This window comes from Myxocyprinus asiaticus, chromosome 38 (genome assembly GCF_019703515.2).
Source record: "Myxocyprinus asiaticus isolate MX2 ecotype Aquarium Trade chromosome 38, UBuf_Myxa_2, whole genome shotgun sequence".
Lineage (NCBI taxonomy): Eukaryota > Metazoa > Chordata > Actinopteri > Cypriniformes > Catostomidae > Myxocyprinus > Myxocyprinus asiaticus.
Window position 1 is genome coordinate 25,474,654 of NC_059381.1, and position 12,189 is coordinate 25,486,842.

Genomic DNA, 12,189 nt, shown 5'->3' on the forward strand with positions numbered 1-12,189 from the left:
AATTTTTTTTCTTTATTTATATAAGTGTATTTTGCCTTACTGTACTGGCAAATGTTCTTTCACTTGTTATTAACTTGTTTATAGTCAAAACAAATAATAAAAAAAAATCTGCCAGTGCTTAAGTAATGCAAAGTATTCAGATTACATTATTCACCTTAATGTATTCTAACAATATGTTACAAATGACATTTTATGTATTGAGATCTTTCGAAAATTTGGTTCAACATTTTGGCATTCCCAGATCTCAGTTTTATAAGTATTTACAGCTTCGCCACCTACTCTGCACTATTTTTGGGAGTGGCACGCACCCCCCTAAAGCAGCAGGTGCTTTGGGAGAGGTGATTGCTGCTTTTGGAAAAGGCCATGAAGCATCAGTGTATTACTCCCTACTAATTCAGAGTCTGGGGGATGGAGCCTTGACTTCTCTCAAGAGAGTATGGGAAAAATATTTGAATTTGGTATTGGAGGATGGAGTGTGGACTAAGATTCTTAAAAATGTCAAGTCTGTATCTAGAGGTGCAAGGGTTCGCCTTATGCAATTTAAGATTTTACACAGATTTTATTGGACCCCCCTCTAGATTATATAGGCTTGGTCTTAAAGACACACCCACTAGCTGGCGATGCCAGTCAGAAGTTGGAGACACTACCCATGTCTTTTGGGGGTGTGTTAAGATCCAGGAGTTTTGGTTGAGGGTTCAGAGGTATTTGTGCGACGTTTTGAACACTCAGGTTTTGCTTTGTCCCAGACTCTGTATTTTGGGAGATGGAGCGGTCATGCATTTAGGGGACAATCATATAAAAAATTGGGTTCTGACCAGTCTCATGATCGGCAGGCAAGTAATTTTAAGGGGCTGGACGTCAAGTGGAGCACCCTTTTTTTCGGAGTGGTGCATGGAAATGGGGAGGGTAGCTGCATTTGAAGAGGCGGTAAGTAGAAGACTGGGGTTGAGGGACTTATTTGCTAAAAAATGGGGCAAATATTTAGTTTTTTGGGGGGAATCTCGGGGAGGGGATGTGGAGAGTGTAGTTTAATCATGTATGTTTATTATTTTATTTATTTGTGTATGTATGTGTGTATATATATATATATATATATATATATATATATATATATATATATATATAATATATTTTATTTTATGTAAGTGTATGTATGTGTATCTGTGTATGTATGTATATGTATGTGTGTGTGTATATATATGTGTATATGTGTGTATGTATACACTATATTGCCAAAAGTATTCGCTCACCCATCCAAATAAATGAATTCAGGTGTTCCAATCACTTCCATGGCCACAGGTGTATAAAATGAAGCACCTAGGCATGCAGACTGCTTCTACAAACATTTGTGAAAGAATGGGCCGCTCTCAGGAGCTCAGTGAATTCCAGCGTGGTACTGTGATAGGATGCCACTGTGCAACAAGTCCAGTCGTGAAATTTCCTTGCTACTAAATATTCCACAGTCAACTGTCAGTGGTATTATAACAAAGTGGAAGCGATTGGGAATGACAGCAACTCAGCCACGAAGTGGTAGGCCACGTAAAATGACAGAGCGGGGTCAGCGGATGCTGAGGCGCATAGTGCGCAGAGGTCTCCAACTTTCTGCAGAGTCAATCGCTACAGACCTCCAAAGTTCATGTGGCCTTCAGATTAGCTCAAGAACAGTGCGTAGAGAGCTTCATGGAATGGGTTTCCATGGCCGAGCAGCTGCATCCAAGCCATACATCACCAAGTGCAATGCAAAGCGTCGGATGCAGTGGTATAAAGCACGCCGCCACTGGACTCTAGAGCAGTGGAGACGCGTTCTCTGGAGTGACGAATCACGCTTCTCCATCTGGCAATCTGATGGACGAGTCTGAGTTTGGCGGTTGCCAGGAGAACGGTACTTGTCTGACTGCATTGTGCCAACTGGGAAGTTTGGTGGAGGGGGGATTATGGTGTGGGGTTGTTTTTCAGGAGCTGGGCTTGGCCCCTTAGTTCCAGTGAAAGGAACTCTGAATGCTTCAGCATACCAAGAGATTTTGGACAATTCCATGCTCCCAACTTTGTGGGAACAGTTTGGGGATGGCCCCTTCCTGTTCCAACATGACTGTGCACCAGTGCACAAAGCAAGGTCCATAAAGACATGGATGAGCGAGTTTGGTGTGGAAGAACTTGACTGGCCTGCACAGAGTCCTGACCTCAACCCGATAGAGCACCTTTGGGATGAAATAGAGCGAAGACTGTGAGCCAGACCTTCTCAACCAAAATCAGTGTCTGACCTCACAAATGCGCTTCTGGAAGAATGGTCAAAAATTCCCATAAACACACTCCTAAACCTTGTGGAAAGCCTTCCCAGAAGAGTTGAAGCTGTTATAGCTGCAAAGGGTGGGCCAACGTCATATTAAACCCTATGGATTAAGAATGGGATGTCACTTAAGTTCATATGCGTCTATAGGCAGATGAGCGAATACTTTTGGCAATATAGTGTATGTGTATATATATATTTATTTGGATTGTGTGTGTTTTATGTGGGACCACAGGGGTGTTCGTTAGGGGTCAGGGTGGGATTGTATTAGTAGGGTTTAAATGTAAAATGTTGATTCATTATATATGTGTTGAGTTTTTTTCATTGTCATATGCACATGAATCAATACAAATGTTAATTACAAAAAAAACAAATGACATTTTACAGCATGTATTCTGTAATCTGTAGTGGAATACATTTGAAAAGTAACCCTCCCATTTCTGGTTAAACTATGGTAACTGTAGTTAAAACATGGTTTATTTTCATAAGGGTACTACAAAAAGGGTCAGTACTGACAGACAGCATTCAAAAGGCCATGGCTAAACTTAGAACCGCATACTATGGCAGAAATAGAAAGAGTACTATGATAGTATGCAATTATGAACTGAACGCATAACTATTAGCAAAAATATTAGGCAGTAGTGACATTGACAAAAATCAAGAGCAAGATGGCATTATTTGTATTTATTTATTCATGTTTTTGCAGATCCAACAAGATCACAGTAAATGCATTTAATCTTTCGAAATAATTTAAACAATTTTTTTTTACTTGTAACAAATCCTCTGTGCAGAGCAGCCACTTTTAATAAAGTTTTTAGCCAAAAAATTCAGCCTTCAGTCAATTTAGTGCCCTCGTTAGACCATCCTCAACATGATCGCATCAAAGCAATGCTTTAAACTTCATAATACACAACAGCTAAGACTTAAAGAATTAAGTTATCACTGAACCCATTGTGTACTGATGATACACAGGAAACCACAATATCATTAATGAATATGGCAGAAATGTATTTGTTAACAAGTTCATGATGTGCATCAGTATTTGATCATAGTCAGCGTTAACGTGCAAGTAAACTAATAATCACACCACAAGACACAAAAACATCAAGGCACACACACTCTCTCACATCCTAAATTTAAGTGACACTTTTAACGATAAATTAAACGGAAAAGAAGTGGCTGACAACAAAAGTGTCCGATCATACACACACAAACAATATGTCATTTGGGGACTAACACTTATTAGACACTAAGAAAATGGTACTATAGAGAATGCGGGCATCGTATCCTCTTGGATGGGGGAAAAAGCATTTAATACTGCAGTAACCCATCAGCAAGATAGCACAGATGATTCAGAGGGTAGACCAGCTACAGGTTCACAATGTGTACAAGCTGAGGTGGTGATTAGGAGTTCTTCTCAGAATCCTGAGGGCGTAAGCACGTTCATGTCCCGGCGTTTAAGTTTGTGAGGTCGGGTCGTCTGTGTCTTCCCCTCCATGGTGGGGATCTCCATCTTAGGGGGAGGTTTGAAGTTGGAGGGGTCCTCGGACAGGCGGGTGGCCTGGGCCTTCATCACTTCCATTGGGGTTGGTTTCTGAGCTCCCTTATAGGACTGCAGAGCAAAACCCCCTGAGGAACACACAGGAGTGATAGTTCAGCCTGGTGTGTCAGCACTGTACTGTTTCATGATAGAGGGTGAAGTGCATCATTTGATGATTCAACTAACAACGAAGCAGTGTACTCATGACAGTAAAAATCTATGCAGAGCTTTATACCTTTCTGTTGCATTGGACCTTGTGTCTGTCAACAGTTCTAAAACAGGTTTGTTCCCGCTATGGTCAGTAAACACAGATAAAGTGCTTTGGAATAACATGAGTAGTAGCTGGCGGGTCTAAACAATGAATGAATTCTGCAATTCCTTTTGGTGGTGCTATACGCTTCAGCTTTAAAATAGAATTCAACTGATATTTGCATATATTAGCTTTGAACGTGGCTAATCCAATCATCTTTTAGAGTTGAAATGTATAAATGAGGGTTTAGAATGTCTGACATTCATTTTAATCTTTTATTTAAACACTCGTTGTTTGCAATCTGTCTTTGAGGAGAGTAGAAACGGTAATGTGATTAACATCTGGCGCTTATTCTTAGTACCATGCTATCCAGCTGAATAATTCAGCAGTCAACTGTAGGTACATGGTGGCATGAAGATTGAGAGCAACTTACTATGATAAAACCATCTGAAGCCACAATCTACTGGTATCATGTCCCTTGTGCTTTAGGAATGGTAACATGGGCATTATCTGAGTCAAGCACACTGCTTCTTTGCTTCATAGATTGTTAAAATTGATTATTTATGTGAGTCATAATTTTTTTTTTTTTTTTTACAATTAAAGAATATGCATTGTGGATTCCGTATATGTAAATGTGCATAGTGTGATGTCCCTGTTAAAGCTTAATCTGTACCTGGATCAGTGGTGGACTTATTGACTTGAGGTCGAGGTCCAAAAGCACTCCAGCGCTCTACAGCTCCATCACCTGCAGCAGAGTCTACACTGGAGCTGGTGCTCATTTCAGAGCCTGTAAGGGAGGCAGTGGATCCCTGACTGTTGAACCAGCCCCTATCACACACATAAACACACACACACACCTCATTTCAGTCCAATGATAGATACAATGCAAATGTCACTGTCAAGCTGATGACTTGTTCAGTACCTGCGTTTCTGTTTAGGTGATGACTGAGGGGTCCCGGAGGGCGTTGACTGACTAGAGGAGGGCTGTTTCTCTTCCTTGGCATCCACACTTTGCATTTGAAGTTTCTACAACATCCCAAACACAGTTTACAAATCTAAAACAAGGAAAACTATGACTGGTTAATAGCAAGGTGAAACTTGTTACTAAGGCTAAATTCACTTTGGAAACAATTACATTTTTTAAAAGGAATAGTTCACCCAAACATGAAAACTCATTCATCTTTTAGACTATGTCCACATTAATCCGGATAAATTTGAAAGCGACATTTTCATTTTGAAGATGCTCACTGTCCACACTGCCATTTTCAAAAGTTTTCCAAAAGTTGCTTAAATCCCCTTACTGTGCATGCAACAACAACAATAATAATAAAAAAAAACCCTTAAGCGTTGCGTCATTTCTACGTACAGTCTGAAACGCAACTGTCCTCCTGTTTCATCGCTGGACAACAGAGTAAACTTCCCGTCGCCTTTGAAGCAAAGCAATGTGAAGGTTGTGCGCAGTAACATTTATCTTTAACAACGCTATCAAAGTGAATAGCAGGCACAACAACGGTGCTACAACACAGGGCACAATCTTGATTGTTTTGGGTTGAATGGATTACATGACAACAAATATGTCGTTCGTCTTTTTCGAATATCTCCGTTTTCCCTCTCCACTCCACAATGTGAAGACAGTGTTTTCAAATGTATCTACTTGGGAGAGTATTTTCGAAAAGCTCAGTTTTCGCTGGGCAAAAACGCCATCTCAGTGTGGACGGAAGGCCAAAATGTAGTGAGATTAATGCGTTTTCAAATGAAAACGTATTAGCGTGGACCATCAGGGAGCAATATTTGCCCTCTGGGATTTTCTAGGGGCATTTTTTTCTAACCTTATAAAATTACTCTGTGTCATCCTTTTATGTCAAGTACTTCAATTTAATCAATTAATCAAATTTGAATAATGAGATACTGTAGGCTGTTACCTACAAATTAAATCAACCTTAACTAATATTTGTAGGGCTGAATATTCGCATTGATTTATAGATTTAATTTGGATTTGATTCAATGTAAATTGATATGGGAATATTTTAGTTAAAATATCAACAGGTATGTTTCAATAATTAAATTTTGCTAGATCTCTTCAGTGCATAATGTGTATTGTGACTGAAACACATTCCTGGATCACTTTTGTCCCTCATTCACATATTTCCAAATATTTTGGCTATTAACTTAAAACAGCCTACAAAACTAATTTAATGCAGCAGAGGATTATTGTATAATTAATAAAGTTGTATTTAACATCAGGTAATTTAACATACCCAGATTCATTAACATACTAATATTATTAAGTAAATTGTAGCATTTAGTTACATTATATTGTGTGACTCCCCATACCTGATTAACTTTCTAAATAAATAACATCCATCCCTCCAGCACTTTTTGCCTCTAGCAGGTGAGGAGATTTTTGAGATAAGTAAGATAGGCTGATGAGCAGGGAAGTATAGCACAGGGAGTGAGTGTTAGTCACAAGAACAGTTTATTTTGAATGAGAGGAGTAAATGGCCAGGGAATTTAGCATGGGAGCACGACACTGAACTGATGCGGAGTGCCCGTCTGTGCGCGTCGATGGTGCGATGATCTGCCTCTCGGCAACATCTGCACGACGGACAGCGCACTGCAAATAACATTCCACGTAAATTCAAATGAAGATTGCGATGTATTTATTTGTAACTATATAAGATGATTTTAATAACATAACAGGAACTCATCGCTGGGACATTTTTTGCCCCCTAATTTTGAATTTTGGGGGCATTTTTGTCAAGTTAGGTGACATTTTTGCCCCGAGCCCCCATTAATTTCCGACCCTGGTGTAGACTTGGCCTTGCTCACCCTCATGTTGTTCCAAACCCATATGACAAAAGGAAATAATTTAATGAATGTCCTGTTGGCAGAATTTGATACATAGTTTGTACTGTCTGCCATTAACTTATTTTCTTTTATGTTCTGCAAAAGAAAGAAAATCGTATAGGTTTGAAATAACATTTGTAAATGACAAAATCTTCATATTTGTGTGAACTATTCCTCTAAGATGATAATGCAAGGTAAAGTACCCTATGTTGGTATAATTCATATTAAAGTGTGGATAAAAATTGTTAAATAAATTGAAAATAAGACCACTTAAACTTGTTGCTATGTGACTCTAATGTATAGGGCAAATCTTCTTACATGCATTGACTCAGCCAGACGATGGTAACGGGCCTCTTCAGCAGTCAGGCCTTTGTGTGGAGTGTAGCCCGTATCTGTCAGTCCAGCCTGCTTCTCAAACTTAAGTATGCTCTCCTGGGTCTGCTCTACAACAGAAATCAACAGCTCCAATTACGATGACCTCAAATGATACAATGATCACCCCTAAACAACATTTCACACTGTCAAATATAGTCTTCATAAAGTTTGTAGTTCTTACTGATGATGAGAGAGTTCATGACAGACGAGGCTTTGGCTTTGACTACAGGGACCGGAGCTTTAGAGGATTCAAAGTTCACACTTTGTTTCACCCCTCCATCTGACTCATCCTCCTACACATATAAAGGGGATACCAGAGAAAATGTCAGCACTAGGCTACAAAATCAAAACCTCATATTGGACTGTACTGTGTTTCTCAATCATGTTAGGTCAGGTAAAAAATTAGAACATTAGCACACACTGCATAACTAAATATGCCTGGTGCAGCCTTCAAAGAGGCTGGCGAATCATAGGAAAACAAATGAAAACACACCTCGGCCAGTCGTGCAAACTTCCTCTCAGGGATAACAGGTTTCCTCCACAGGTTGTTAATATTAATGTCAGTTGGAGGTGAAGACATAGGCCTCTCTAGGTTATCGTCATAGCTGAGAGCTCGGCGGGTCATCCCAATGGGGATGGACATCCCTCCGAGGAGACCCTCTGTGACGCCAGGACCTGCTTCCAAGGCTGAGGTAAAAGAGTACAGCACTGTGTCAACAACATTCAGTTCAAACAGACACAGACTGATGTGTTTAAAAGGAGAAACAGAAATATTAAGAATATTAAAACAGAAAAATGATGATTAAAATGATTCAATACGTTATGTTCAATTGGTATAAACTCTTTACAAGTAAAGTCTATTTGAAGTTCATTTTCTGCATTGCCAAGTGGCAAAGAAACAGGCATTTCTTCTTTACCTGGAAGGTCTCCAGGTCTGGACACCATAGCAACTGAATGAAGTGTTTGTGTTGGACCAAAATGTGAAGAGAGGCTGGTTAACCCAATTAGATGAGAGACTGGATCAAATCTGTAGAGGAAATCAAGAGGAATAAGTAAGTGACATATTAACCAAGCAATATTTCAGGCTAGGGGCAAATAATCAACTGCCAGTCTCTGATTAATAATTAAAGCGACACAGTTCTGTAATCATCTGGTATAGCGTATACCCGACTCCTCAGCGTCAGTTTCAGCAATTGGTCACAAAATATCATTACCATAAAATAAGTGGCCAACATTCAAATAGCACATAAAGGCAGAATAAAATTAATCCATACAACTCTAGAGGTTAAATCCATGTCTTCAGAAGTGATATGATAGATGTGGTAAAAAACAGATCAATATTTAAGTTCTTTTTTACTATAAATCTCCACTTTCACTTTCTTCTTTTGTTTTTGGCGATTCACATTCTTTGTGCATACTGCCATCTACTGGGCAGGGATGAGAATTTATAGTAAAGAGACTTAAATATCAATCTGTTTCAAAGTTCTGGTCACCATTCACTTGTATTGTATGGACCTAAAGAGCTGAAATATTCTTCTAAAAATCTTCGTTTGTGTTCTGCTGAAGAAAGACACACGCATCTGGGATGGCATGTGTGAGTAAATAATGAGAATTTAAATTTTTGGGTGAGTTATCCCTTAAATATATGAAATCATCTTATTACATGGTAACAGGCTGCTGAAGGCAGTAAATCCAATAAAAATTGTCTTTCTTTTTCTTATATTTCTTCCTAAAAAAGTAGGCTACAAAAAGAATAATTAATGGAACTGCAAGGAAGCAGAATCATTAAATTCCTTACGATTCCCATCCCAAGTTTTGTCCTTCTTTCAATGTAGCCCAAGTCTATGAGATTTTTACACCCATTTTATCAGTTTCACAAGGCGATAATCGAAGTCTGTAAGTAGTGCCCTACCGATATATCGGTATCGGCGTATATTTTAACGGTATGCGCCAATATGAAAACTTTTTTCAGAACATATAATGCAGAAAACAATGATTTAGAATTGAGCTTATAGCTAACTAGCTAATCACGTAGCTACTTTCATTGTTGTCAGCTGAGTGGAAGCTAATGTGTAAACATGTATTCACTGAACTGTTTTGTTCAGGATTCACAGTTTGGTACCCCCTTCAACCGAACAATTCCAGTCGCTGCATTTATAAAATGTAATATTTAAAAGTCTCGTTTTCCACCGTTGAATGTTTCCCCTGAACTTGTATAGCACAATACGGTGTAACACCGCTGCCGCTGTTATCTCTTGACTCGGCAGTATAGTCAACATTTGACTGATACTGAACAGTACTGATGTTTATTTAGCTATTTATTTTATTTTTATTTTAATGGTCAGCATTTGACTAATACTAAACATACAGTACTGATGTTTATTTAGCTATTTATTTTATTTTTTATTTATTTTAATGGTCAGCATTTGACTGATCCTAAACAGTACTGATGTTTATTTAGCTATTTATTTTATTTTTATTTATTCGTTATTTTAATGGTCAGCCATTGAATGATACTAAACATTCAGTACTGATGTTTATTTAGCTATTTATTCTATTTTTATTTATTCTTTATTTTAATGGTCAGCATTTGACATACTAAACAGTACTGATATTTATTTAGCTATTTATTTTATTTTTATTTATTTTATTTAATGGTCAGCATTTGACATATACTAACAGTACTGATGTTTATTAAGCTATTTATTGTATATTTATTTATTCTTTATTTTCTCAGGTGTTCATTTCTAGAATTTGTTGACTATGTATAATAATAATGTCAAATATTCTTTGATAAAAATATTTAAGAAAGCAGCCTTATGAGTACCTTTGCATAGTCATATCGGTGCAAAATCGGTGCACAATCCACATAGAAAAGGTCTGTTTTCATTCCAGCTCAAAAATTAACTATATCGGCCACCATATCGGTAAGCGGTCTCAAAATCCCATATCGGTCGGGCTCTATCTGTAAGTATTACCCCATGTCATCTCAAAAAGCAGTACAAATTTAAGAGTTTGTTTAAACCCCTAAACTAAGAGTAATTGTAAGAATGTATACGAGTGCCATTTATTCTTTTAATTGCCATAGTTTTCTCAAACATGATGTGAAACAATCTGACATTACTTACCAGACTCTTGCAAACTAAAGTTTGCTCACTGAGCATTGTAGGACACCGGGAAAAACACGGCCAGTAAGAAACACAGAGAGCTGGAGAAGAACCAAAACATGGGACTGTTATGACTGAGGACAACATAAACTAGCCAAATTAAAACAAAAGACGACAAAACATCAAAAGTTAAACCACAATGACCATGTCTATCTAATAAGAGCTTTTCATAATCCAACACTGAGATGCAAAATCTAAATATGAAACTTGTCATTAATTATTATAAAACAGTATGATTCGACACAGTAGAGCAGCTGTTTTGACTAAAGACAACACAAAGATACAGAAGAAACATTTGTGATTTACTGCTGCAGGGGTCAATGAACTTCATACCATGCAGACCTGCAGGCGACATAGTTTACAAATGCAGCTAAACGCGGTCCTTTATAAGACTGCATTCTGTTATTTGAGGACTAATGAATCAATGAGGAGTACTAGACGTTGGGCGGATGATGTTTTATTATGCTGCTCACTAGCTTTGCACTGATCTTCGCTACATGATCTGCATACACACTACAGATTTTAATATCGCCGTTTTTTAACAAACGTTATTCCGTCCAGGTTTGTAAACAGAAGATGAATAATGACCAACTGACCGAATGCCATGCCTCGAGTTTGTAAAGTACGGCGCTGTACGTTGATTGATATGTAAATAAACGCACTGGCTGTTCAATCCAGTTTCGGCGACTTGAAACCGGTTTGAGGGACGCGCTCGCGAGCTCCACACACACACACACTCACACAGAGCGCAAATCGCTTGATTTTACCTTCTGAAGTGTTCACGCGCCTCCTCTACAGCAGCTAACAGTCCTGAAGATCTACTGAAGGCAGCTGTAACCGAACGGTTAAAATACACATCGAAGATGTTTCGAAAGAGTTTGTCCGTGCGTCTGCCATAACTTCCGTTAACTTGGGTCTCTGACAATGAACCAGCAGCAGCCACACAGCTGTGGCCGAAAGTCTCGTGTAATCTCGCGATACTTCCGATCTGAGAATCACAACAGCTGTTGTAGTAACTGAACTAGCCACACGGGGCAGTGAAAGATCTACACTAGCGGATTTAAAATAATTATTTACATGAATATTTACGGTGTCACCTTCAAATAATCACACATCTGATAAGTCTGTTCAGTTGATTGGGTGGTTTAGTACAGTTTGCACACGATCCGACACAGTAAGACTTGAACGGTTACGGACTCTGTAGCTTAAACTGTTCATTTACTGACCAATTAATTGGCCTGTGGTTTTTAGACGTCTTCACTCTGCCCCAGCCATCAGTCAACTCTTGTTTTAAACAAGTGCCTCAAATTATAAAATCATTCTATGTAAGCATAAAATACAAGATAATCAATCTGAAATCACTCAAATAGCATCGTAGGTATTATTTTGTCATATAAAGTTTGACATTTAGCAAAAATTTACATATGACCTGATACATCTACTCATATATTCATTACTAATCCACATGCATTCCTTTTTTGGATATTCGTGTACTTGTTAATTCCTTTCAGATTAATGTTATTTATTGATTTATTTACATTAGAATATAGTTCATGTTTTGTGGATTGTGTCTGATATCACCCTAGGTTATTATAATTTTTTTTTTTTTTTTTTTTTTTGGTTTATCTACAAGATTTACATAACTACAAATGCTAGATATAAAGAATAAGCTCTATAATTTACAGGTTGATACAATATTATATACTATAATGCAATATTAGAG

At 38.1% G+C, this 12,189-nt stretch overlaps 1 protein-coding gene across 1 annotated transcript; it reads right to left on the reverse strand.

The window, feature by feature from the left end:
- Positions 1–2,961: 2,961 nt before the first annotated feature.
- On the reverse strand, positions 2,962–11,419 carry kiaa1191 (KIAA1191 ortholog). Its single transcript, XM_051677864.1, has 9 exons — positions 11,234–11,419; positions 10,428–10,507; positions 8,217–8,326; positions 7,793–7,986; positions 7,481–7,592; positions 7,243–7,367; positions 5,000–5,103; positions 4,751–4,905; positions 2,962–3,916 (listed from the first exon to the last, which is right to left on the reverse strand). The coding sequence occupies exons 3-9, from the start codon at positions 8,242–8,244 to the stop codon at positions 3,705–3,707; spliced, it is 930 nt and encodes a 309-aa protein (XP_051533824.1). The 5' UTR covers positions 8,245–8,326; positions 10,428–10,507; positions 11,234–11,419; the 3' UTR covers positions 2,962–3,704.
- Between the last annotated feature and the right edge of the window lie 770 nt (positions 11,420–12,189).

Bases quoted from the DNA above. Each gene is read 5' to 3' on its own strand.
- kiaa1191 (XM_051677864.1), bottom strand. From the start codon at position 8,244: ATGGTGTCCAGACCTGGAGACCTTCCAG. The intron at 7,987-8,216 runs GTAAAGAAGAAA...CTTTTACCTCAG, and splicing joins CAGACCTGGAGACCTTCCAG to CCTTGGAAGCAGGTCCTGGC. The intron at 7,593-7,792 runs GTGTGTTTTCAT...TTATATGTGTAG, and splicing joins AGTTTGCACGACTGGCCGAG to GAGGATGAGTCAGATGGAGG.